This window comes from Chlorocebus sabaeus, chromosome 19, assembly GCF_047675955.1.
Source record: "Chlorocebus sabaeus isolate Y175 chromosome 19, mChlSab1.0.hap1, whole genome shotgun sequence".
Classification (NCBI taxonomy): domain Eukaryota; kingdom Metazoa; phylum Chordata; class Mammalia; order Primates; family Cercopithecidae; genus Chlorocebus; species Chlorocebus sabaeus.
Genome location: NC_132922.1, coordinates 21,113,674 through 21,140,311, shown reverse-complemented (window position 1 = coordinate 21,140,311; position 26,638 = coordinate 21,113,674). Strand labels below are relative to the sequence as shown.

Below are 26,638 nucleotides of genomic sequence, written 5' to 3'. Positions count from 1 at the left end.
GATTCTTCTTGAGGACCCAGGTGCTTGGTGCCGGTATCACCTCTCTGGGTCTCCTGTTCTTAGTTCCCGGCTCTCCGTTCCTGGTGCGTGGATGGGGGGAGGTGAGCCAAGGGGCAGGAAGGAGGACCCCCGCAACCCAACCCCTCCCTGGTCCTAGTGGCTGCAGACTTAGGGTGAGGGGAGCCAGTGATCAGAGGGGAACCCTAGTGGGAAAGGGGAATTGGGGCCGAAGGGGAGGGGGAGCCCCTGGCAGGTTTGGGGCGGCCGCTCAGGGGCCGGCTGCGGGAAGGGGCGGGCTGGGGGTGGGGAGCGCGGAGGGGGCGGGCGGGCGGCTGGCGGGGGAGGCGGGGAGCGCAGCCAGCGCGGCACAGAGCGAGCGAGCAAGCGAGCGGAGAAGCGCCTAGAGCCTGAGCGCCGGGCCGGTGGCGGCCGCGCCGGCGAGCGGACGAGCGGGCGGCGAGCAGCGCGGAGCGCGCGGGGCACCGAGAAGCGGGCGCGGCGGGCACCGCGGACGGCAGTCGGAGCTCTCGGAAAGGCCAGAGCGGCGCCGCCCACGCCGCCCCTGCGGGGCCCCGGCTGGGAGCCCGACAAGGGAGCGGGCGGCATGGCCTGGCGGCCCGGGGCGAGGGGGCGCTAGGCCCCCGGAGGGGCGCCCCCCGCCTCGTCGCTGCCGCCGCCGCCCTCCTCAACCGCGCGCCCCGCCCGCTCCAGCCGCCCCCGGGGCCGCCACCGGCCCATGAGCCCCGGCCTCAAAGTTTGCGGCGGGCGGGCGGGCGCGGAGCCTCCAAGATGCCGTTCCACCCGGTGACGGCGGCGTTGATGTACCGGGGCATCTACACCGTGCCCAACCTGCTGTCGGAGCAGCGCCCGGTGGACATCCCGGAGGACGAGCTGGAGGGTGAGTGTCCGCCGGGACCCCCGCCCCGCCGGCCCTCCTACCTGTGCGCCCAGGTGAAGCGCCGGCCAGGGGCGCGGGGGCGGGGGGCGGTCCGCAGGTGCCGGCTGCCAGGTGGGCGCCCCAGCGAGCAGCTGCGCGCGGCGGCAGCACCGGTCCGCACTCCAAGGCGCAGCTGTGGGGGTCGCCCAGGCGGAGGGCGGCCCAGACCCTGCCCGCGTGGCCCCCCGCGCTGCGGAAACTTGCCGGGCCCCGCAGCGGGGTCATGGGGCCGCGCAGTCCGCGGTGACGGTGCGGCAACGCGGCAGACTGGGGTTGGGGTCCGCGCTGAGCCCCCAGCGCCGGCCCGGCCGGAGCACCCGCATCCTGATCCCCTCCGCGGCGCCCGCCCGCGGCTTTCTGCTCGCATTGACATTCCGCTCGTGTCGCTTTAAAAATTCAATCTGCTCGGGCAGCAGAAGAAGGGGAGAGGGCGACTGCCCTGCTCTTGCCCGCTGCCGGGCCGCCTCCGTCCCCACCTGCGGCCGTAGCCGCTTCCCTGCAGCCCTGCGGGGACCCCTAGCCCGGCGCGCCGGGAAGGCGGCCCGGGAGGCGGTGGCGACAACAAGTGGCCGGATTGGGCGGCTCAGTCGCGATAGCCAAGCCTGGAAGGGAAAGCTAGAGAGGCCAGGACCCAAACCTGCCCCCACGCCGTTCTCCTTGCCTCTCAGACACGCAGGAGGATGGCAGGCCGCTGGCTGGGCGAGGTCAGAGTAGAGGGCAGGGGCAGGGGTCTGGGACAGTGTGTCCTGAGGAGCAGTGAGACCCCTGGGGCCTGCCCAGCTCCTTCCCTGCTGGGCTGGGGGAAGTGCTCAGGTTTCCCCTCCCCCCAGACCTCCTGGAGCCCCCATATGGAGTGGAGTGGGGGATCTGGGCTGATGGGGGTCATGGCCTGCTGGGATCTGCTTGTCTGCTGTTGCCAAGGGGCTGAGCTCACCCAGAGGATGGGCCTCTTGGGGTACCTTGGATCCAGGGGTCTCTGAGATCTGGAGGCTCATTGGGGCCTGGGAGGGTGCTGTGGAGACCAGCACAGTCAGGGAGGATGGTGGGAGCCCAGGAGAAGACATGGAGGGAGGTCCGTCTTCAACCCAGGCCCAGGTGAGGGCAGATCTTAGAGGAGTCAGACTGGGTCGGGGGAAGATCCAGAGAGAGAAGGCAGCCTTTGCCACGCTCACTGCACCACAGGCATGAGCCACAGGCTCCTCACCAGCTGCCCCGCAAACCCTCAGATGCCGGGAGAGCTGTGGAGACAGGGTCTGGGGTCTGATGCGGACAGGACAGATGAATGATTGGGGCCCCCTGACATGACCTCACCATTCATCCCTAAGACCCAGGGCCAGAGCCTCCTTCAGAGCCTGGGGAAAGGAGGGGTACGATGCGGGGCGAAAGATCAGGAGATGGAGCATAGGCCTTCTCTTCCCCACCTTTGTCCCCTCCAGCCCTGGGCCACCTCAAATCTCCTGCCGGTTTTTCCCTCCAGAGGTCCTGGCCATCCAGGCGGGAGTCACCATGTCTCCCAGACCCCAGGCAGCTTCCACTTCACTCCCTCCCCTTGCTCCCAGCACCCCCACCAGGACCCTGGCACCCCGACTCCAGGCTTTGCTGGGTCCCTCCTCTCCTGATCTCCAGTCCTGGAGTGCACTCCCTGAGGAAGGGGAGAGGCTGAGAGGCTGGCTGCAGGGGCGAGGGGCTGCAGGGTGGGCAGCGCAAGGGCAAGGCCGGAGGCTCCCCAACCAACGACATGGTGTGCTGGCAGGAGCCCAGCAGCGTTAGTCACCAGCCACAACAAGTGCCCTCCCTGCTTCACTCCTGTCCCCTTCTCCTGGGCCCTGGGGAGCTGAGGGGCCCTGACTCAGGGGGCATCTGAAGGGCAGGGCCCTCCCTGGGATGAGCAGGTGGGGTCGTGGAGTAGACAGATGCCTGGGTGGTCCCAGCTCATCTCTGGGCCAGTGGGCAGCTACAGATGAAGGCAAGAAGTTTTCCATGACCAGCCCCCTTCTTGGCTGCAGGTGCCCTAAAAGTCCTCTGCCGGCCCCAGGTCCCTTTCAGCAGTCCTTGAATGCCAGGGCTGGCCGTTCCTGGCACGGATCCCCCTCTGCCCTCTGCAGGGCCTCATGAGTGCTCCTGCCCCAGGGCAGTCTGGGTGAGACCCAGGCCCTTTGCTGGGAGGACGCCATCAGCGGAGGAGCCACATGTGCCAGGAAGAGGGAGCTGGGCAGCCCGGGATGAAATGCTGCAGACAGTACGTGCCTGCCGCAGAAATCCAGGGGGCGGTCAGTCTGAGCGGAAAGGAGGACCAGGCAGGGAGGTGGGAAGCACAGAGTTAAGATGAGGGCTTCCCAGCCAGGCGGCGCTGGGTTTGAGTCTCTGCACCTTCAGCTCATGGAGTGACCTTGGGCAATCGCTCACCTCTCTGAGCCTTGGTTTCCCCACCTATAAAAGGGGGGCTGGTGACGGAGCATGCAGTGAAAGTACCTAGCCCAGGGGCTCAGCGACCCAGATGCAACATGAGGGGAGGCCCTGCAGGGGTAAGAGGCTGCAGCGTGCAGGGCCCAGGCCCATGAGGGTGTGCAGGAGGCTGGGCCAGAAGGGCAGGCTGGCAGGGAGGTCTGGGTGGAAAAGGCCCTGAAGGTCTGGAAAAGGTGCCTGGGGACCTGTGGCCCTGGGGAGGCATGGAGGGCAGTTGGCAGGGTAGGAACATAGTTGTGCAGAGCTGGCCTGAGGCCCACCCAGGCCCTATGAGGGAGAGGCACGGGCTCTCCTAGATCACCTCTGTGTGCCCACCATGGCTGGGACACACCTTTTCCAACATACACACACAGCAAGTCCTCCAGGAACACTGAAGCTGACCCCAGTATCATCAGTGGACTGAGTACCTGAGGGTGGGAACGGGGTGGCCGAAAGTCCTAGCCCTTTCTGGCCGAAGAGAGGAGGAAGGAGTCAGACCTCCAGGCAGACAGTCCCCAGGGCAGGGCTCTGGGGCTGACACTTGGCCTGCCCAGTCAGTGAGTGGAGCCTTCATTGAGAGTGGCCGAATGGGGGCCTTTAGGGCAGGGGAGGCTGGGGAGTCCCCTTTCCTACCTCTCTGCCCTGCAAGCCCAGCAGCCGCCTCTGCACAGCCAAAAGCTCAGGGAGGCCAGAGTGGTGAGGCACGGGGCCAGTGCCGCGGAGAGTAGCAGCCGCTGCGGAGGATGGACACTACCCCCTTCAGTGACCTCCAACCAGTGCCCGTCCTCTGGACTCCGGCTCCCTGATGGAGTGTGGATGTCCCTTGGAGTCTGCTGGGGACTTGGGCTGTGATGAAGCTCCACAGGTTGGGAAGGAGATTGGGGGGTGTCAGGCTGGAGGTGGCAGGTAGGGGACAGGTCAGCCTGGAAAGCTGGTCGCCCTGCCAGCCTATTCCCGGACCAGCATCCCCATGCCAAGATGGAGCCCGGCAGGCTTCCCTTGGCCCCACGGGACGGGAAGGGAGCAAGGCTTTCGGGGAAATGCACCCAGCTGTGAGGTGCTGATGGCACAACAGTGGCAGGAAATTGCGACACCCGCCCCACTCAGGGAGCCCCCAGCAGAGTCTGTGCTTCGGTGATGGTGCCAGAGTTGCTCCCCATTTCACAGATGAGACACCCGAGGCTTAGAGAGGGGTGTGACTTGCCCAGGCCACTGGGCAGCTAAGCAGGAGAGCCAGAATCCAAGCCCACGCCTCTGGTCCTGGCAACCGCCAACAGGAAGGGCGGCCTGGCGTCCCAAGCTCACTCAGTCCTCCCTCTTCTTCTGGCTCTGCTATCTGGGACGTTCTGATTTATAGCATCCATCTCTGAGCCAGGACCAGCCAGACACATGCTTGATTTTCTTGCTTAATCATCCCAGCAGCCCCATTGTACAGGTGAGCAAATACCTGCCCAAGGTCCCCCCGCCAGGATGTAGGAGGGCTGGGACTTGACCCTCTGTCTCTGCCGCTTCAGGCTGCCTCCCTGTCCGGGAAGGTGGTGCCTGAACCTGGCCTTTGTGGGTGGGTGGGAGTCGGTTGGGGCTGGGGCTGGGCTGGGGCAGGGTTCCCAGCACAGGCAGAGGCACCGAGGTGAGACTTTGTGGTGTGTTGGATGCGCCAAGGAGGGGTGTTGAAGGGATTCATGCATGGGGAGGTGGCAGTGTGTGTGGATTTACCTAGTGGCCTGGGAAGGTTAGCCTTGCCTGAGAAACGGCTGCTGGGCCCGCAGAGCCGCCTCTGAGCTCATTGCCTGCCCGTGCATCCCAATATTCACCTGCCCTTCCCTCGCTCTCCTCGGCCAAGTGCATTTTCTCAGGGTCTCCAGCAAAGCGACCCAGGGGCTCCAGCAAAGCAGCCCTGGGCTCTGGGAGCTCCCGAAGTGTAGGAGGGATGGCCTGGAACTCAGCTCACAGCAGGCAGGGGAGGGGCGGCTCCCACTGCAGCCCCTACTGTGAGTCCAGGACTTTGCCATCCCACCCAGACGTCTCCCAAGCTGGACCCCGCAGAGGAGGAAACGGAGGAGGAGGAGGACGCAGAGAACAGCAGTGCCAGACCCTGGTCTTCCTTCCCCACACCAGCATCTGGCCCCCACCCGTCTTCAGCTTGACGCCCCTCTTCCACGGGTGGTCCGCAGGCAGGTGGGGATGGTGACCTTTGGGTCCGGAGAAGGGATCGAGCAGCCTCCTCAGCCTCCCCATCTGCTTCTTGGCTGCTTGGGGAGTGGAAATAAACGCGTCCCCTAATCAGGACTGTTGGTGGGCTCTGAGTAGCAGCCTACAGCGAGCAGCATGTGAACTTGCACTCAGAAGAGCCGGAGAACTCTGTGTGCTCCAGATGGGTGGGCTCCCCACATCATTCATTCATTCATTTCATCATTCATTCAGCAAGTGTTTATGCTTGAAGAGGCAGGCCCCGTTCCAGGACAGGGACACAGCCATGAGCAAGACCAGCCCCTGCCTGCTGTCATGGCCCTCGTAGTGCACAATCCAGCGTGGCCCATGCAAGGGTGGGACAAGAGCAGGGCCTGTGGGGTCCCAGAGGAGGGCCAGAGTTGGCCAGTGGGGGACAGGGAGGGCACCAGGGAGATGGTGCCGTTCAAGGTGAGAACTGGGGTTGTGTCAGGGTTTGCCACGGTGAGAAGAGCACTTCAGGCAAAATGGGCCGCGTGTTCAAAGGACTGGAGATGGAGCAGTCCTGGTGCCCATAGGACCGAGAGGGCCCCTAGCCTGGATGGAGTTCAGGACACCTGGGATGGGCAGAACATGCGGCCGGGCCAGGAGGCCAACAGCAGTGGCCGGAAACCTAAGCGTGTGTGTGCAGATGCCTCCAGCTCTACCTGGAGGCTCTAGGGACTGGAGTCCCCTCAGCAGCCTCCGTGGCTGTCAGGCCTCAGCTCACACATCTCCCGTGACGGGGAGCACACCACCTCTTTGGTGACCCAGGAAAACTCGAGGTGGGAATTGGCCTGGAGTTCCCAGAGTCCAGGATTTGCAGAACCCTGTGGCCCTGGCACAGACCTCCCCGCCCAGCTGCTTCCCTGGCCCCGGGGCCACTGGTTAGGAGACAAGATTCCCAGGTCCTGGTGGGAGTGAGTGAAGGGTAAGTCCAGAGTCAGAAAGTCTAGGGGCCCAGGCAGCCCTGGTGCACACACATGAGCCTGTCTGACCCTCAGGGCTTGGGTATGGACACCGGTGGGATGAGCCTGATAAGGGTGGGGCCTCCGTCCAAGCCACCTTGCCGTGTGGCCTGGGACATGTGGCCATCCTCTCTGGGCCATGGCCCCTAGTCTGTGGTGAGACCAACAGGCTGGGTTAGGCTCCCCTGTCCCCCCAAGACTAGGGAATGACTCCAAAGTGCAAGGTCCTGTGAGCAGTTTTAGGGTTCATGGACTCTGAAGGCAAGGCCTGGGCCAGCCCAAGCAGCAGCAGCTCCGAGCCCACGCTGACTCTGGGCCGGCCACCCGGCCTCTCTCAGCCTGTTTCTGGTCTGCAGCATGGGCACCTCGCCTATGTCTCTACTTTTAAACACACAGATACACACCCTCTCTCGCATGAGAAGCTTGATTCTGCCTGCTGAAAGCTAAAAGCCCACCCAGGGGAACAGCTTAAGCAAAGGCCAGGTGGCTGGCAAGCAAACAAGGGGATCCCCAGGGAGCCGGAGAGAGCGCTTTGAGCCCCACCCCCCGACCCCCAAAGGCAGATGCCCTTTAGGGCCCTGCTGGGGCTGTGATGATTAAGGGACAGCAACCCTTAAAAACAGAGAAACAGAAGAGACAGAAGTATAGCTAAGGTGACAGGTGAGGAGCCCCTCACCTTTGTGCCAGGGAGTCCCCACCATCATTCTGCCCATTTCACTGTGGGTAAAACTGAGTCCAGCCCAAGGTCACAGGTTGGGTTCCTGTTTCCCGGGCTCCCAGCACAGTGCATTGCTCACCACCTGAGTCACCGAGGTTGCCAGGCCTCAGTCTTCTACTCCGTACAGTGTGGAGGGCAACCCCCACCCAGTCTGATCTGGCCTGGACCTGGGGGGCCTCCATCCCCCTCTGTCTTCCCTGAACCAAACAGGTCTGTGCCGCCCGCCCGTCAGCCCATTAGTCTGGAGCGTGCCGCCTCACGTGGCTGCCATTAGCGAGTGTTGGCCGGTGTTAAGGATCTGAGCCTGGGGGAGGAGGCGCAGCGGGATGGGGATGGCGGGGGAGGGGGGATGGAAGGAGTAGGGGCGGGTGGGGAAGCTGTCAGCGGGGCCGGGGAGATCCAGCGTCCTCCCCTGCACGTGGTCCCCACCACATGGGGTCGTTGTGAGCACACCAGCAGAGGCCGTGAGAGCCTGGCACAATCGGATCCCGAGAAGTCACTGCTGGAGGGCCCTTAGCCCTGCTTTGCTGCCCTGCTCAGCCTGCTCAGAAGTCCCAGAATACGGCACCCTTGTGTACCCTCGGGCCGTGCTCTCACCAGATCTGCAGGCTCTGGGTTGGGCTCTCAAAGCCATGCTCAGGCTGCGGGGTCGGTGGTCCTGGGGGTCTGGAAAGGGGGTCTGTTGGGGACCGGGGTGAAGTCCCAGCCTGCTCCATTCTCTCCTCAGAGATCCGAGAGGCCTTCAAGGTGTTTGACCGTGATGGCAATGGCTTCATCTCCAAGCAGGAGCTGGGCACAGCCATGCGCTCACTGGGTTACATGCCCAATGAGGTGGAGCTGGAGGTGATCATCCAGCGGCTAGACATGGATGGTGAGCACCCCCCCGCCTCGGTTTCCCCACCTGGCACCTGGGCCCTGGAGGTGGGGCAGGGGCTGGGGCTGGGGCCTGAACTGCTGAGGCTGCATCCAAATTGGGTCTCTTGCTCCCCTGACTCCCACCCTCAAAGTCCGTGGCAGGTTGCAGCCCGGGCTGGCCCCATTTCTCAGCCTAGAGAATTGAGGCCAGAGAGGTAGTGACAGTCCCAGCCACATGCAGGGCTCAGAGACGGCTCCTCTCACTCTGTGTTGACAAGTTTTAAAGTACAGAGAAGTAAAAGGGTGCAATAAATACTCCAGTTCCCACCACCTGAGATAAAATCGCTACATGAGTTGTGTTTGCCACCTGGCATTTTATTAAGGAAAAGTTCATAAGAAGGAATGGTGATGCCAAGACCCCTCTTTATCGTGCCTGGGCCCTTCTCCTCTTCTCCATCCAGAGGCCAGGTGACAGCCTGGGCAGGTTGCCCCACTCTGAGCTTCAGTTCCTGTCTATATGGTAGAGGACGGCCCACCCCAGGATGGCTGCAGGGTGCTGGGAGCAATGGAGGGTTCTGGGTGAAATAGGAGGGTCACAGCCCACCTGCTGTCTACCTCCACCTCCCCTTGTAAGGCCTCATCACACTGGGTGACTTCAGCGTCAGCCCAGAGCCTGGCACTTGGTAGATGCCCCTGACACTGACTCAAGGCTCAGAGAAGGTGGGTACCTGCCTAAGGTCACCCAGTAGGCCCAAGGTATATCAAGACTCCATCCCAGGTCCTCTGGGCCCTGGGCTGCGGGCCTGGGCCTGGGCCTGACCCACTGATTGATTGGCCCTGTGCCTCCTGCAGGTGACGGTCAAGTGGACTTTGAGGAGTTTGTGACTCTCCTGGGACCCAAACTCTCCACGTCAGGGATCCCAGAGAAGTTCCATGGCACCGACTTTGACACTGTCTTCTGGAAGGTATGCCCTGGCTAGTTGGGACCCAGGGCTGTGCACACTGTGGAGTGCTGTTCTGCGGCCAGTGAATGGCTGGGCCTGCACTGTAAAGGGGGGATGACCACTTCAGGCTTGTGTCCACTGGACATTTCACCTCTCAGAGGGCCATGGGCTCCCTGGGGAGGCTGGTGTTGGTCAAGGACTCTCTGGGGGAATGGAGCTAGTGTTTTCCAGTCCCCCAGAATCTGGAGGCCTGTCACTGGGCCTGTGTGGCCATGGGGTGCTGGGTGGGGGCTGTGGTGGCTGTCAGAGCACCGTATTTTCCCCCTCTGCAAGTGCGACATGCAGAAGCTGACGGTGGACGAGCTGAAGCGGCTGCTCTATGACACCTTCTGCGAGCACCTGTCCATGAAGGACATAGAGAACATCATCATGACGGAGGAGGAGAGCCACCTGGGCACAGCCGAGGAGTGCCCCGTGGACGTGGAGAGTAAGTGACTGGCTCTGGAACCCCACGGGTGGGCTCGATGGCTTGACCAGGGGGATGCACGGTGGGGGGGGCAGTCTGCAGAGGGGGGCTGGGGGCCGCCTTGCCTGTCCCAAGCCTCTGTCCCATTGGGGCACCCCATGGGATGAGCCCATGTACCGAAGGGCAGGCAGCTCCTAATTCCATCGCTTCCATGTCCCCTTCTGTCTCCCTGGTGCTCCCGGCGGGCGGCCACAGCCTGCTCCAACCAGCAGATCCGCCAGACGTGCGTACGCAAGAGTCTCATCTGCGCCTTCGCCATCGCCTTCATCATCAGTGTCATGCTCATTGCGGCCAACCAGGTGCTGCGCAGTGGCATGAAGTAGACGCCACCTGGATGCCCCATCCACCGCATGCGGTGCCCGTGGCCCACCCCACACCACCGCCACCTGCAGACCCCTCCCTTGGCCGGCTCCCTGGGCCGCCATCTGCGTGTACTTCAGGGCCTGGCTATCTGGCGAGCCCTCCCCACCCACCCGCAGGCCTCACCTGGAGCTGTGGTCTGGCTGTGGAGGGTCGGGTGGTGGCTGTGTCCTGTCCCCACCCTGTCCCCACCCTGGCCGGTAAGGAGCACTCACTCTTCCTACCATCCAGGGGCTCCTGGGAAATTAAGGAGGGATTTGCACAAGAACCCCCAGGACCCAGTTGCTGCTGTGGTCCCTTGGGCAGGAGGGGGCACCCTGTGCCTGGAGACAGCAGCCTATCTGGGGCCATACAGCCAACCCAGCCCTGGTCCCTGACGCTTGCCCAGGGCACTGGGCGGGGGGACAGGGGACAGAAAGCCTCCTCCTTGGGGAGGGTGGGAAGCCAGGGTGTCCTGGGCCCTGCTGCCCGGCATGGCCTGAGAAGGCTCCTGGGTCCCTTCCTCTGACCCTTGTTGGACCCCAACCCAGACCCCCTTTTTCCATGTGCCTGCTGGGCCAGCCCATTTCATAGGTGAGGAACCCGAGGCTCAGGGGCTTGAGACTTGGCCTCAGTTCTTCCTTCCACAGGGATTTTCAGGAAAGGCAGAAGCTGAGGTGGCCCTGCAGCCCCCCACCTTCTGGCCCTCCCACCAGAGGCCTGGCCACCAAGGCCACATCGTCCACCACCCCAGCCTAGAGCCTAGAACTGTAGTCCAGCTGAGGAAGGAGGCAGAGCTGGGGCCTGAAGGCTCTGAGCAGCCTTCGGCCAGGGGGCTCCTCCAGGGCTGAACCTGAGGAGGGCCCCTGTACTACCTCCTGGGCCAAGAAACTGGCATAGCCCCGCACAGTCAGTGCCAAGAGGCTGCGCCAGGCCACTCTCTCAGCCCAGGGCCTGCCCTCCTGTGTCCTCTCACTTCTCTACGCCCTCAAGGCTGGAGACCCCGCTCCCATGCCCCAGCTGTGCCATCTAAAACACTTGGGCAGCAGCTCAGCATGGGCAGACATGGGGGCTGTGGATTCTTTGAGGGCGGGGATGGCAGATGGAGCCCCTGGGCTCCTTGGGCCTAGAGCCACTTCTTACTGGGCCACGGGGACAGCCACCCTGGCACACCCTCTGCCTGGCTGCGCTGAACCTCTGCTGGTCCCAAGGGAGGAGGGAGTGAGCTGGGTCACCTGGGGAAAATCTCATCTCATTCCCGCCCTGCCCGACCTCTGCCAGGGGCTAGAGAACAGAGCTCAGAGCACCCAGCGTGGGGAAACACAGCCAGACCACTGTGGCGACAGACTTTCTTTATAAACATCTGGAAGTTTTCTCCCCCATCTTGATAAGGAGGAGGAGGCAGGTGGAGGGGAGTGAGGCAGGAGCTGCCTGGTGCAGACCCAGGGCTACACTTGCTGCGGCCGTGTCCTGAGCCTCAGTGAGGCCAGGCAGATGGTCTCAGAGCCTCCATGGGGCGTCACAGGAACAGGGCTTGGCTTCCTGCTTGTGACTGATGAGAAAAGTGACCACGTGGGGGTCAGTCGGGGGCAAGGGGCTCAGCCCCACTGGACTCTGGGCTGCAGGGGCCACCCCCCAGGTGGGGGTGCCCGCAGGGATGGGGGCAGCTCTTGGACTGGTGGCCAGCCCACGGGGTACTGGAAGACGGTGGTTCTGATGGGTTCAGCCCTAGAGAGAGAGAGAAGGGGGGAGAATTAGAGTGGTGAGTGGGGTACAGCCCAGGCTTATGCCACTCCCGGCCCACCTGCCTCACCACCCTGGCTGTGGGGAGGGTCAGCTGCCTGCACGACTTTTCTGGAAGGCAGAGTCTCGAAAATAGGCAGACCCTCTGAGCCAGCGACCTCACCTCCAGGAACTGAGCCCAAGGAAACAGCAGGGTTGCGGGCAGACACTGAGCTACGAGAACAGCCATGAGACAATGGGAGTAACCTTCGTGTCCACCTGTAGGGGACTGATTCAATACATATGCACGTCCACAGCAGAGAATGCCATGCGGCCTGTGTAAGAATTCAGGCAGACCTATATGCACTGATGAGGAAAGACATACTGTGTGATAGGGAGAAAAAGCAGCTTATAAAATAATGTATATAGCATGATACTATTTTTGTTTAAAAATATATAAAATATATAAATGCATAAAAAAATCCTGGAAGACACAGCAAAATGTTAACAGTGGTTCTATCTGAGTGGTGCCATTATGGGTGAGTTTTTTACTCCTTTATACTTCTCAAAAGTTTTACAAGCACGCAAGCCTTTGAAATCAGAAAAAAATATTGTCTAAATGTTTTTAAAAAGCCTCATTTCTCATGCTACTCACTGTCCTCCTCCTCAACGTCCACCCCGAGCCACCTCCCCTGGAACTCAGGGTCCATGTAAGCACTTGCCCTAAGAGAGGCATCCTCCATGCCCAGCCTGGGGCACCCTGCCAAGGCCCATTGAGGGTCGCCCCCATTCTTCCACCTGTCCCACACTCAGATTCTTCTGGCCTTGGGCCCCACCCAGGCTGCAGCTCCAGGGCCACAGGGCCCTTCTCAGGTTTCAAAGTACTTTGAACCTTTGAGCACTCTGAACTCCCAACACCCCAGCTGCCTATAAACAACCTTTCTGGAAGGCAGAGCCTCGAAAACATGCAGACCCTTTGAGCCAGCAACCTCACCTCTGGGAACTGAGCCCAAGAAAATAGTGAGGTTGTGGGCAGCCACTGAGTTACAGCAATAGCCATGAGACAATGGGAGTAGCCTTCATGTCCAGCTGTGGGGGACTAAATACATGGGCACGTCCACAGCAGAGTGCCATGCAGCTGCCGCCAAAATTCAGGCCGGAACTCATCTGTCTTCCGTGTAGGACTGGAGTTCTCAGAGGATGTATACCAGGGATAGAGGTAGGGTGTATTTGTACCCCAATGCACAGGGCCAGGCCTGGTGCCAGGAGGCCACCCAGTGACTGTGGAACAACAAACAGAATGCTGAAAGATCTTACTGACCAGGCGCTATTCTGGGCCACACACCATGACCAACAGAAACCTTAAGAATCCTCAGGCAAACCCCATTTCATAGATGAGGAAACTGAGGTGCAAGGAGTCAGTCACGTGACCAAGTGACACCCTCAGGATGAGGCCTGAGGGCCTGGAATGCCAGCCCCACATCGGTTGCAGACACAGCCCTCCCACTTCAGCTCCCTCAGCTCCAGCACACCCCCACACCCCAACATCCAGCCTTTAGGCAAGGTGAGGCCCTGGCAGCTCCCGGCAGGTTCAGGGGCCCAGTGGCCAGCCCTCTGCAGACAGAGAAGGGCCTGCTGAGAGGGGTTTGGCGAGGCCTCTGACCTCCGAGGGGGAGAGGGGGAGCCGGGGTCAGGAGCCCTGGGAGTTTCCCCTGCTGCACCCACCCAGCCTGCCCCTCCGTGGGCCAGACCTGCCATGCAGAGTCAAGGACTCCGGGGAGCTCTGGGTGCAGCCTCCAGGACCCCCAGGTGTGAGAGGACAGGGACATCCCCTGCTTCGTGGCTCACTGCCTGCTAGAAAGCGCAGAAGGCAGCTCCTGACATGATTTATGGCACTGGGGAGATTTCATAAACTCCACCAGCCGCAGAGAAGGCGGGGAGGCTCCGCAGTTGCTGGAAGGGAGTGCCCCAGCTGCCAGCCAAGCCTGGACTCCCTGCAGGGCCACAGGGACAATGGGGATCCCCCTGGGAGGGTGTGATCCTGGGGAGCCCCTTCCCCTGAGCCTCAGGCCCTTCCTCTGGAAAATGGGGCAGATTCCCGGGAAGCTGGGACCTCCTGGGTCCAAGTCTCAGCCCCATGCCCCTGCCTGCCCTGAGGCCCCGTCAGTAGAGAGGCATACCCGGTGCCTGCTCACACACACTGGCACATTGCCAGGGCCCCAGACACGTGAGCCAAAGCCTTGGGGACATTGAGGTGCGTGTCTGGCACAACTCGGCTCGTATCTTCTCTAGTGACCTGTTTGTCCTGTGCGTGAGGACAGGAGCCACTCTCTTGCATTTCCCCAGCCTCGGTCCTAATCAGAGGAAATAGAGTCGAGGGAGGAGGATGGGCCAGGATGGCAGCGCCCGCCCAGAGAGGGGTGCAAAGGAGAGATTAAGAGGGATAGAGTCACAATCTGAAGAGCCAACAGTGGGCAGCAGGGCCAGGCCTGGCTCGCCGGGGGGATTAGTCTGTGTGTCTGAGGCCGCCTCTGCTCTTGACAGCTCCCTCAGGGTCAGTCTGTGGAGGGGGATAAGGGCAATGCCACCAGGCTGGGGATTCGTGGACCCTCTGCTTCCCCACATTTACAAGGAGGGCTGGCCTGGCTCACTGGGGAGGCTCGGCTCAGCCAGTGGGGGTTGGAGCCTGCAGGTCTCGGTTTCCCCAGGTGGGGTGGGCAGCCCTCTGTGCCCTGTACCCTGGGGGAGGAAGCAGATACCCTGAGAGGAAAAGGGGGTCCCCCAGGCTTCCAGACCAGGCCCAGCAAGAGGCTCGAGGCTCGCAGCATTAACACCCGGGGAAAGCCCAGACAGCAGCCTAAATGCTCATTCATGCAGTCAACCTGTCCTGGGCCCCCCAAGTCTGCCCAGGCCATGCGGGAGAAGCGGGGGCTGGGAGGGGTGAAGTCTCAGCTAGAGCTTCCAGGACAAGTCTGACTCTGCCAGGCAGAGAGGTGGGAGGCAGTTTCTGGCAAGAAAATAGCGTGCACAAGATGCCCCGAAATCACAAATGATGCCACATCTAAGAAGCTGCCGAGCGTCCAGTGGGACCAACAGTCAGGCCAGAGGCAAGAGGTGAGAATGCGATCCCACCAGCTGCGGAGGCAGCAGGGAGGGTCCCCCCGCCCCAGCCCCAGCCCTGCAAATGGGCCTGTGGAGGCAGAGGTGGAGGAAGTGGGGCCAGGCTGCATCAGGGCTGCTGTGTGGAGGATGCCCTGTGGGAGCAGAGGGAAGATGGGAGACCACGGAGGGGCCGCTATAGCCCCCAGGAGAGCCAGGGCGGAGGAAGAACGCTGTTCCTGCAGCACTGCCTCCAGGCCGGAGAGGGAGCCAGGAAGAAAGTGAGGTAGCTTTGCGGGGGGCTGGGACTGGAATCCACCCCCTCCCATCAAGCAAGGTAGGGGGCGTGGATGCAGGGGAGGGGCTCAAAGCCCGGGGCCCAGGGAAAGGCTGCGAGGCTTCAGGAGACCAGCCTGCCTAGAGACGGTTATGGACGCCCAAGGCAGCAATGGCAAAAGCAGGAATAAACGGTCACCTCCCTTCCCACAGCCCCTTTTTCTCAAGGCTGGACAGGGCTGCTCTGCCTAGAGAATAATTCATTTTGGCCCCAATCCCTCAGGAGGCTGGAGGAAGTCAGGTGGCAGATCCCCTGGAAGGGGCCAGGCTGGGTGGCCAAAGGGAGAATGGCCCAGAGCACAGGGCTCAGATCCCCTAGAGCCGAGGTGGGCCCCAGTTGCAGACCCCACTCCCAAAACAGTCACTGCCATCCGGGCAGTCTGCCACTGCCACTGCCACTACCCACAGCTGCACGGAGCCCTGGGCCAGCCCTGAACTTCGTGTCAGAGGCAGCCTGGGGTCTGGACACAGAGCAGGGACATAGCTCTCTCTCAAGTGAGGGCTAAGGGCAGCAGGGCGCATGTGATCAGGATGGCCCCACCTCCTGGAGAGGTTAAGATTCCTCAGCTGCAAAATGGGGGTGCCAATCTCTCTGAATGCCCCAAACACTGGGAACACTGTAAGCACCAAACTCAATTCTCATATGGTCGCCACTTCAACCTGTGACTGGAGCCAGTCATTCAGCCTCAGTTTCCCCATCTTGTCCCCTAGTCCCCCGAGTCTCAGATTCATAGTGCCTTGTGTCAGCACAGGGATGCATCTGTCTGGAACCCAGGCAAGGACTCTCGGACACCCCATCTCTACCCCACCCATTGGCGCTCACTCCAGCCACAGGCACTCCATGAAACCTTGTCACAGCCCCAAGAGACAGCCGGGCCTCTGTGACTCGCTCCCGGCGGAGGACACCACGGAGCCAGAGCAGGGAGGCAAGGGGCTGGTGTAACCCGGTTAGCGGGTGGCAGAGTGAGGATGGGACCCACAGGGGGCCCTGTCCAAGGAGCGGCACAGGGGCCAGAGCTTTCTGGGCAGCCTCCAACCAGCCCAAACCTCTCGTACACGGGCTGAAGGAGTCTGGGGTGTAGGATGTGGATCCCTGGATAGCAGCCAGTCCCAAGGGAGGTACTCACATTCCCAAAGACAGGATAGAACCCCTTTAGGCGGACCCTTCAGATAGGACCAGAAGGACAGAATGTCACACTCCAACGTTTGAGTCATGTGTGTATCATATATACTTTTAAGGTGGGGAGACAAAAACTGAACACAGATTTAAAATAAAGGTAAAAGACAAAGCTAGTTTTAAAACACCTTCACTGGCCAGGTGTGGTGGCTCACGCCTGTAATCCCAGCACTTTGAGAGGCTGAGGGAGGTGGATCACCTGAGGTCAGGAGTTTGAGACCAGCCTAGCCAACACGGAGAAACTACGTCTCTACTAAAAATACAAAAATTAGCTGGGCATGGTGGTATGCACCTGTATTCCCAGCTACTTGGGAGGCTGCGGCATGAGAAATGTTTGAACCCGGGAGGCGGAGCTTGCAGTGAGCTGAGATCGTGCCACTGCACTCCAGCCTGGGCAACAGAGCAAGACTCCATCTCAAAAAAAAAAAAAAAAAAGGTGGGGGCAGGTGTGGTGGCTCATGCCTGTAATCCCAGCACTTCGGGAGACCAAGGCGGGCGGATCACCTGAGGTCAGGAGTTCAAGACCAGGCTGGCCAACATGGTAAAACCCTATCTCTACAAAAATACGAAAATCAGTTGGGCATGATGGCGGGCGCCTGTAATCCCAACTACTCGGGAGGCTGAGGCGGGAGAATCGCTTGAACCCGGGAGGCAGAGGTGGCAGTGAGCTGAGATCATGCCACTATACTCCAGCCTGGGCAATAGAGCAAGACTCCATCTCAAAAAAAAAAAGAAAAAAAAAAAGGAAAAAAAAAACACCCTCACAGTCTCTTTCACTGGGGCACAGAGAAGGCAAGAAGTTTGGCCTTCACCTTCTGGCAGAGCCCCGAGGGAAGGCCTCACCCCACAGACTGTCTGGCCAGGCCCCCTCAGCCCAGGCCAGGCCAGGCCACCGTCCTGCAAAGCCGCATCACAGAGGTTGTCAGGTCCGAAGTCCTGTTGCAAGATGGGGAAAGCAAGGTGGCCAGGATGGGAAAATGTGTCAAAGTCGTAGGCGGCTCCTGGGCGCAGCTTTATCCCCTTTTCCTCCCCTCCCCCTTCAGTCCCTGGAGGAAGAGCCCAGGAGCTCAGGCTTTGGTTTTGGCCGCGATGCCCCTGCCTGCCCTGTGTCCCATTCTGCTGATGTGAATATCACCTGAGTCCTTTCCCTCAAAGAGGAGGACCAGGGACAGCACGAAGCACACACCCCAAGGACCCCGACCCAGCAGCTCCCCTTTAACTTGTGAGTGTCCCAAGGGCTGGAGCCATCACCAGACCCCCTTCCTTAGAAAGACAGTGGGACCAGGACCTTGTCATCACACCCTGTACAATCCCGGCTCTACATTTTCCTAGCTGTGTGCCCTCGGGCAAGTCATACCCCTCTCGTGAGCCTGTTTTCCCTTCTGCAAGGCCCTAGCGGGTAGCAGTGCATGGTGACCACAGCCCAGGCCCCTCCCTCTGGCAATGGACTTGGTGACGTGCAGCCAATCAGCTCAGCCGCCTGCCTCCCCTCCAGCCAGCACAGACTCCAACAGGAGCCCAGCCTCGGGAGAGGCTCCTTCAAACGCCCTTCAGTCTCTGGCCAGGGCCTGGGGCCCCGAGAGCACCCAACGTGGCCCCTCGGAGAGCTCTGTGGAGGCATCTTTATTTGGCCCCTGGGCCTGGGCAGTTCATGGAGATTCCTGAGCCTCAGGAAGGGGCAGGCGGGCTGGGGTGTTGCCCCTGAGGGCACAGGGGGAGGGAACCCTGGGGACCTGTACCTGCTGCTTGGGGCTGAGCTCAGCCGCTTGGCTCTCTTCTCCAGCCAGTCCTCCAGATGGCCCTCGGGGAGCTCGGGAGCATCTAGCAGCCACTCCCTGGCTCGCCTCTCCTCTGTGGGGACAGGGAGACAAAGGCAAGTGAGGGGTACACGCCTGCCTGCCGGAACCCTACCCTCCCACAAAGCAGAAGCAACTGGTAGGCCCTGAGCAAGCTCTGGGAAGTTGCAGCAACCTTCCAGGAAGATGCACCTGGACCACTTCTCCAGGCCATCTGTCCATGAGGGCCCAGCACTCAGCCTCGCTCCAACTAGAGGAGTGAATTTCCCAAAGGCGAGATGTCAGCTTCCATGGAAGCTGAACTTGCCCCTCCCTGGAATCACCAGGCTGTGAGACTCCAGAAGGCAGGGAAGGTGTGTTCCTAAACTCCTTGCTCCCAGACTGTTGTAAGAGGTCTGCTTGGTGCCACGTGGAGACTGGGTATGCTGCCTGATTGAGGGAGGGACGGGGTGTATCTGCCAGTGACTGCTGAGCTGGCCACAGGGTCCAGGTGGGGCTGAGGTGCACCTTCAGGGCTCCCGGGCAGGAAGCCACGCAGGCTCCCTATCAGGGTACACAGGCCTGCCTTCTCCACTCATGCTGAGGCTGTTCCTGACACCTGGCCCAAACCGGGGGCTCAGGGCTCCCCGTCACCCTGGGTAGCCCTTGGCTGCCAATGACGGGGAGATGGGGAGGCACAGGCCAGCTTCCCCGGTCTCAGAGCCCACGTGCCCTAGCACCCCACTCCCGCTTAACCCAGGGCATCCCGAGACGTACCCTCCACCTGGATGCTTAGCTCCTGCAGGTCTCGCTCTGACATGTGGGAAAATCTGCAGTTGGAGCCAAAGTCGCACTGGCCTGCAGCAGGAAAACAGAGTTACTCGCTGCTCAGGAGAGGCTCCCCATGGGGGCTGAGGGGTGCCCTGGTGAGGGGCCCCAGAATCTTAGGGTCAGGACTTCAGGGCCTAAAGAGTAGCAACCGTGACCCTGGACAGAAAATGGAATCTCTCTGGCCCTGCCCACTCAGCAGCCAGAGCAACCTCTTACCCATGATGCCACATGCTCACGACCCTTTTCCAGCTGCCCCCGGTGCTGGGGATCACTTCTAACTGAAGCCTGTCACGAGTGGGCCTCGCAAGCCTCTACAGCCTCTCTGTCACCAGCCCTCCCAGCCCTGCCTCAGTGAACTACATATGGGTTCCCGAAAGGGCCATGTTTCCTTTCTCCACTCCAAGCCGCAGCACGTGCTATGCCCAGCCTAGTATTCTGCCTGCCTACCTGGCTCACGGGAGCAGTTGGACTGCTCCTTAGAAAGGCTTCAGTGGCAGCCTTGCCAAGGAGGCACCAAAATCTGGGGTGGCTTCCCCTCTCTCAACCAAGGAGACCAAAATGTATGTCGAGATACTGGGAGGCTGGAGGTGTCTCAAGCCAGGGTAACCTACCAGTGACATATTCACATCAAGGCAAAGTCCGTGGGGAAGCCCCTGATCTGCAGGCTTGGTGCCCATCCTAGGGGAGCTTGGACATTCACCCAGTTTCCCTAGTTCAGCTGAAGCACCTCTCCCCAGTGCTAAGCTCCCTTACAAACCATATGAATCATCATAGTTTTCCTCTTTGCCGTGGCTGCCAGGAAGCTCAGAGTCAAACCCTTAGAGAATACATAGGACCTCAAGGGCATGCATGGAGGAGACTATTCTCTTGGTTTTATCTTACTTTTCCTACCCTTATTTTTATCTGTCTTTGGTTCATTCACTTACTGAGGTTTTTATCGCTTGTTCTCTCTTTTTTTAAAAGAGACAGGGTCCTCACTCTGTTGCCCAGGCGAGAACGCAGTGGTGCAATCATAGCTCACTGCAGCCTTGAACTCCTGGGCTCAAGTGATTCTTCCACCTCAACCTCCCTAGTAGCTGGGACTATCAATGTGTGCTACCACGCCCAGCTAATTAAAACAAAACTTTTTTTTGGTAGAGATGGGGTCTCGCTATGTTGCCCAGGCTGGTCTCAAACTTCTGGCCTCAAGCATTCCTCCTACCTCAGCCTTCCAAGTACTAGGATTACAAGTGTGAGCCACCATGCTTGACCTTTTATCTCTCTGACCTATATGCGTCTCTAGTAGCTGAGTATTGAGCAGTCAAATCTATACCTAGCATCCTTGGTTCTGATCCCGAACTTCCTCAGATCATCAACCCTGTTTCTCTCTGAAGTTCTGCCTGCTGGGACGGAGGCCAGGCTCCCAGGCTAACTTAATCAACAAGTCTATTCCACCCATAAGTGTCTCTTGGATTTACTTGTAATCTCCCACGGCTTGCTTGTTCTAGGTGAGCTGACACAATCACATTCTAGATCTGAAGAGCTGAGGACCAGTCTCTAGGAGGTCCTAAGACACAACACCTGGGAAGGCCCTGACTGGCCAGTCAGCTGGAGCCACCACTGCAAAGTGGGCTTAGGATGGTGGCCCAGGTCGGGGAAGACACTCTGCAGAGGTCCAAGTGGGCCAGGTTGGACATCGCAGGTCCCCGCAGGGACCTGAGCTGTGCAGAGCATTTTACCTGTCAGTAGAAACTTCCTGCAGGGCCGCTTGTTCTGCTCATCCAGCAAGATGGCAGCTGCATCTGCGAGAGAAGAGAGGGACGGGATTCAGACGGTTCAGGCTCTACCAAGGGAGGCGGGAGGTGGAAGCCACAGGGGCGTGGACTCTTTATCCTGACACAGCTGCGCAGAAAGAAGAGTTTCCCATCCACGGAGGAGTGGAAGCAGGAGATGACCACAGGTGGGAGTCCTGGGCAGATGGATCCAAGCTGCAGGTGACCTCAACCCCTCCCACCCGACGCAGGACCGGCCAAAGGCAAGGACCAGGTTTCAGGCCAGAGGTTCTCAACTTGGCACAAGGGAGTCACCTGGGAAGTCTGGGGACTTTCGGTTTTTTGTTTTTTAGAGACAGGGTCTCGCTCGGTCACCCAGGCTGGAGTGCAGTGGTGCAGTCATGGCTCACTGCAGCCACTGCCTCCTGGACTCAAGCGATCCTTCTCCGGTCTTGGCCTCCCAAGTAGGTAGGACTATAGCTGTGCGCCACTATGCCTGGCTAATATTTTCTATCTTTTTGTAGAGCTGGTGTCTCATTATGTTGCCCAGGCTGGTCTTGAACTCCTGGGCTCACATGATCCTCCCATTTTGGCCTCCAAAAGTGCTGGGAATACAGGTGTGAGCCACTGGGCCCAGCCTGGAGGTATAATACTTTAAAAAAATCCTGGCCCTATGAAACGTCTCATTATTATCTTTGCAACTTCCTGTGAATCTATGATTATTTCAAAATAAAATGGTAAAAAATTTAAATAAATCCTAGTGCCCAGGAAGCCCATCGGCTAATCCCAGGATCCAGGCATTGCTCCACAGGCAAGACTGCAATCCCTGGCTTCTGTCTTCCCTCCTTCCACCAGCTGTAGGGTGCTCAGGGCCAGACCAGTCACTGGACAGGACAGGACTTCCGACAGTCATTCTGTAGCATCGGCAATCACTCTGATCCTAACCTTAACCCTAGTTTCCTCTAGGGTTGTTCTAGGTGAGCTGATACAATCAGCTGATACAATCAAAAATGGGATTTTTTCCTATTTTTCTTTTCTTTTTTTGAGACAAGGTCTCACTCTGTCAGGCTGGAGTGCAGTGGCACGATCTCAGCTCCCTGCAGCCTCGACCTTCCTGGACTCAGGTGATTGCTTCCCTCCCAGCCTCCCGAGTAGCTGGGACTACAGGTGACTGCCACCACGCCTGGCTAATTTTTTTATTTTTTGTAGAGATGGGGTTTTGCCATGTTACCCAGGCTGGTCTCAAACTCCTGGGCTCAAGTGATCCTCCCCACTTGGCCTCCCAAAGTGCTGAGATTACAGGCACGAGTCACCGTGCCCAGCCTATCTTTACTTTCATCATATAGTTATGGTTTTAAATTTGCTTCTTGATAGGCAAGCTATTAATCAGTCAAAATCTGTAAGGAAGTAGGGTACCTGAGGGTGGTACCCTGACTCAGCAGCCCTTATATCCACCACAGGGGAGGGGAGCAGTCAGGCCTGGGCTGGACATTCACCCACCACCTTTTCTAGAGGCCAAGGAAACACCACGGGCTTCAGAGTCCAGGAAACCTGAGCTCTAATCCTAACAACATATGATCACATGCAAGCTGCATAATCTCCAAGTCTCAGTTTCCCCAAATGTCAAATGGGAGGATAGTTCCCACCCGGCAGGGCTGCTATGAAAATGTCATCAGATAATGAATGGAGAGTGCTTTGCAGAGGAGGCCCATGGTTCCCAACCCTGGTGGCACATGAGAATCACTAGGAAAGTGACCAGGTCTGCCTCTGGGGCCAGCAGTGGCCTTAGCACCATGTTCTCCAGGTATGCGGCCAAGACTGGGTGGGTGCACAGCAAATGGTAGCAATTCTTCATTTTTTCCTCACAAACCCTCTGAACAGCACAAACATCCCCATTTTGCAGAGGGGAAAATGGAGGTTCAGACAGGGGAAGTGATTTGCCAAGGGCAGGTGGTGGTGTGAGGGTGTGAGGGTGTGGTTTGCTGGGATAGGGAGTTGGTTATCAGAGAACTCATGCCAGGGGGACCAGCAGGGTGGGGAGGGTCCATCTGTCAGTGCTGGGCTTGTCAGACTCAGTGCACCCAGCTGGTGCTACAGACACCACTGCCTGCCCTTCCCTGAGGGGGTAGGCTAGTGGAGGGCACGTGGACATTGCCCTGGACCCCCCTGAGGCTGTGACGGCTGAGGCTGGCAGCAGGGCTGAGCCTGAGTCCTGGGCAAGGGGCTCTTCCAGGTGGCTTGGTGTGGGAGTATTCCAGGCTGCCTGCATCTGCTCAGTAGTTCCCAACCCTAGCCACACATCAGAATCACCAGGCAGTTTTTATTTTTTTATTTTTTTTTTTTTTTGAGACGGAGTCTCGCTCTGTCGCCCAGGCTGGAGTGCTGTGGCGCAATCTCGGCTCACTGCAAGCTCCGCCTCCCGGGTTCACGCCATTCTCCTGCCTCAGCCTCCCGAGTAGCTGGGACTACAGGCGCCCGCCACTGCGCCCGGCTAATTTTTTCTATTTTTAGTAGAGACGGGGTTTCACCATGGTCTCGATCTCCTGACCTTGTGATCCGCCCGCCTCGGCCTCCCAAAGTGCTGGGATTACAGGCGTGAGCCACCGCGCCCGGCTACCAGGCAGTTTTTAAAGTACATGGACACCCAGCCCCAGCCCTCCCAGGTTCTGCTTTAATTCATTGAAAGGGAGGGCATCAGAATCGTTTAAATCTCCTCAGTGACTCTGAAGTGTACTCAGGGTTGAGAATCCCTGGCCCAGGCCCTGCACGAGGAAGCCCATGCTCTTGCAATGGGTATTCAAGGCCCCTCGTGATCTGACCCTATGGGTCCTTCTTGCTTCATCTCCCAGAATTAACAGCTGCCCCTGGTGCCCCATGTTTCTTTGCTCATTCACTTAGACATTCATCTGCCAAACATTCACTGAGCATGTCCTGTGTGCCAGGCACCACGCCAGGCCGAGGATTTAAGTGGAGAACAAGTCGGAGCTGGTCCTTCCTTCTGGTCCAACAGTCACACTAATCCCCATGGATGTAAGCGGGGTAAACATCTAGTGTGTAGCCAAATGACCTGACCCATTCTAGGGGTCGGGGAGGATGTCCCTGAGGATTTGCTGCCTGACTTGAGTTCTGAGGTGGGAGGGCCTGGCTTGGGGCAGGGAGGACAGCAAGAAGGGCATGTCTGCAGAGGGGACAGCTTATGCCCAGCAGATGCAGTGGCCAGGGTGGCTGCAGCTGGGAGGGAGAGGCCGGCAGGACAGGGGCTTTGCCCAGAACACACCTTCGTAATTGGGCACAAGCTTGCTGAGGAGAGGGGCCCTATTTTATCCACCTTTGAATCTTCAGAGCCTGCCTGGGAGCCGAGGATATGCTGAATGAATGAGCCGTGAGATGGCCGGAGGGAATCCTTTTGAGGACCCACAGGCACCATGCCTACTTAGTAAGCTCTTATGTGCCATGCAGTCATCAGGAGGTTACTGAGCCCCTGTCATAGCCCTGGGAGGTGGGGACTGTTGTAGCTGTTTTACACATGACAAAATGAAAGCCACAGTGTTAGTGAGTGACACCTGGGGACTGGTGCCCTGCACCTGACCACGGCAGATAGATCATCAGCCCCTCTGAGGGCTAAGGGATGTGCCCCAAGCCACGAAGCTGGGAGCAGAGCTGAAGTCAAGTTCAGTCACACAGCATATCTTCAAGTCCCTGCAGTTGCTCAGGATGAGCAGAAGCCCTGGGGCAGCCTCCTGAGGAAGTGGAAAGACGTCATGTGCCAGCTCGGCCCCTAGTAGCTGCGGACCCAAGGCGAGGCAACCCACTGCTCTGGATTTTATTTCATTTATTACTAATTTTTTTGAGACCGGGTCCCACTCTGTTGCCGAGGCTGGAGTGCAGTGGTACGATCTCGGCTCACTGCAGCCTCTACCTCTTGGGGTCAAGTGATCCTCCTACCTCAGCCTCCTGAGCAACTGGGACCACAGGAATAGGCCACCACGCCTGGCTAATTTTTTTATTTTTGTTTTTATTTTTTATTATTTAGAGATGGAGTCTTGCTCTCTTGCCCAGGCTGGAGTAGAGTGATGTGATCTCAGTTCACTGCAAGCTCCACCTCCCAGGTTCAAGCAATTCTCCTGCCTTAGCCTCCCAAGTAGCTGGGATTACAGGAACCTACCACCACACCCGGCTAATGTTTATATTTTTAGTAGAGACAGGGTTTCGCCAGGTTGGCCAGGCCAACCTGACCTCAGGTGATCCACCCACTTCAGCCTCCCAAAGTGCTGGGATTACAGGTGTGAGCCATGGAGTCTGGCCAAATTTTTTTATCTTTAGTAGAGATGGGGTTTCACCATGTTGCCCAGGCTGGTCTTGAACTTCTGGACTCAAGCGATCCTCCCATCTCAGCCTCCCAAAGGGCTGGGATTACAGGTGTGAGCCACTGCGCCTGGCCTGCTCTGGATTTTGAAGTCATCACCTGTAACTGGGGATGCCTGGCCTGGCCTGCCCAGCCTCTTACAGAGCTGTTCTAAAGACTGAATGTGTTGGGGATGTGAGGACGCTGAGAACGCAGGAGCCCTGGGGAACTCCTGTTGCCTGCTGCTTCATCTTTTCTATAAGTGACACAGGGACCTCTGCCAATCAGCCCTGGATCCCAGGATCCAGCTGTTCACAGCTGAGAATCTGGGACTAGGTGATCTTGGCCCAGCTCCCTCCAGATCACAGCCCACAATGGATCTGCACAACAGAGAGAGCCTTAGTGTAACACCAGGGTTAGAGGCCTCCTAGGGACCTAGGAGACCCCACTGCCCATGAATTTTCCTATGGCCTTCCAACCACAGCCATGCCTGGCCTGCTGAGCGGCCTGGCCACCCCCTCACTTGAACCTCTGAGCCTCAGCTCCCTCATGTGAAATGCGGGGAGTCTGGGAAGCCTTTAGAAACACCATGCCTAGTCCCCAGACCTGCCTCTGGGGAGGGGATGGGGTCGGGGAATCAGTGGTTTTAACCTAAAGGTCTGCAGATGATCCTAACCTGCAGCCAGAGTTAAGAATCGCTGCCCTAGAGAGTTACCCAGAAAAGCAAATGAACTATGAAAAGCACCCGGCATGTAGCAGGCACTCGATCCATGCTCATTCCCTGTTCGTGAACTCTCAGTTTCAGGCCTCTTTTTTTTTGAGACAGGGTCTCACAGTGTTGCCCAGGCTGCTCTTCAACTCCTGGGCTCACACAATCCTCCCACCTCAGTGTCCCAAAGTGCTAGGATTACAGGTGAAAGCCACCACACCCAGCCCCAACCAGAGAACTCTCTCTCCACTTCTCCTCCCTTCTTGGCTGCTGGATTTGGTTTCTTCTTCAGAGGCCCTATCCCAGAATCCTGCTCACCAACCTACAGGGCATTGGCCCCACTCTGGCTCATTCCAGGAGCTCTTGGCCCACCCTCGCCCCACCACTAAGTGCCCACACCTCTCAACCTGGCTCCTGCCAGTCATGCTCTGGAACCTCCCTGGCTGTTCCTCAGGGTGAACGTCCAATGACAGCCACGCAATAGCACAACTCCCCGCTCTGGGCACCTCCCGGGAAACAGGTCCTGTGCTAGGCACTGCTGACCTTAGCTCATTCACCCCAATTGTTCCTGCTCTGAGAGGCCTTTCTCAGAAGAGCCTGCCCCCTTCTGCAACTGGGTTATTCACCCGTGCCTGCAGCCAGTCATTCAAATGCCACTGACCGCACCCAACTGCTCCCCACGAAGCAGTCTGCGCTGTCAAGGTAGGTCTGGGCACGGCAGCTAAAGCCCTTCAAAGGCTGCTCTCTGCCCTTGGAACAGGGACCCCCCCTCCACCCCCTGCTTACGACGTCCTCCACAGGCTTGGAAGATCCCTGTCCCAGAGCCAGCTTGAGCCCTACCATTCTCCCCTGGCCTGCTCTGCCCAGCCACACCCTCTCCCTCCTGCTCCGAGAGCCCTGGTGCTGGACTCAGGGCTGCCTGCTTCTCTGCACACCCTCCACCCAGAGCCACG

General features: G+C 59.2%; 2 protein-coding genes across 5 annotated transcripts in view; one reads left to right on the top strand and one right to left on the bottom strand.

Annotated features, from left to right (window-relative positions):
• Positions 1 to 366: 366 nt before the first annotated feature.
• Positions 367 to 12,170, top strand: CABP7 (calcium binding protein 7). The gene is made up of 5 exons (XM_007975350.3): positions 367 to 898; positions 8,004 to 8,147; positions 8,984 to 9,096; positions 9,409 to 9,562; positions 9,797 to 12,170. Exons 1-5 carry the CDS (start codon positions 790 to 792, stop codon positions 9,922 to 9,924), a joined length of 648 nt encoding a protein of 215 aa, XP_007973541.1. The 5' UTR covers positions 367 to 789; the 3' UTR covers positions 9,925 to 12,170.
• ZMAT5 (zinc finger matrin-type 5) overlaps positions 11,278 to 26,638 on the bottom strand; it is a 30,875-nt gene continuing 15,514 nt past the window's right edge. For all 4 annotated transcript variants that reach the window (XM_007975349.3, XM_038007630.2, XM_073006828.1 and 1 more), the window contains 4 exons: positions 20,599 to 20,661; positions 18,827 to 18,907; positions 18,014 to 18,125; positions 11,278 to 11,668 (listed from right to left, as the gene is read on the bottom strand). In XM_007975349.3, coding sequence (XP_007973540.1) covers positions 11,539 to 11,668; positions 18,014 to 18,125; positions 18,827 to 18,907; positions 20,599 to 20,661 — 386 coding nt within the window. In that variant the 3' untranslated portion in view covers positions 11,278 to 11,538. The remainder of the gene's footprint in view (positions 11,669 to 18,013; positions 18,126 to 18,826; positions 18,908 to 20,598; positions 20,662 to 26,638) is intronic.

Coding starts and splice junctions, on each gene's coding strand:
- CABP7 (XM_007975350.3), top strand. CDS start 790: ATGCCGTTCCACCCGGTGACGGCGGCGTTGATGTACCGGGGCATCTAC. Junction 9,097..9,408: donor TTGACACTGTCTTCTGGAAG/GTATGCCCTGGC, acceptor CCCCTCTGCAAG/TGCGACATGCAGAAGCTGAC. Junction 9,563..9,796: donor GTGCCCCGTGGACGTGGAGA/GTAAGTGACTGG, acceptor GGGCGGCCACAG/CCTGCTCCAACCAGCAGATC.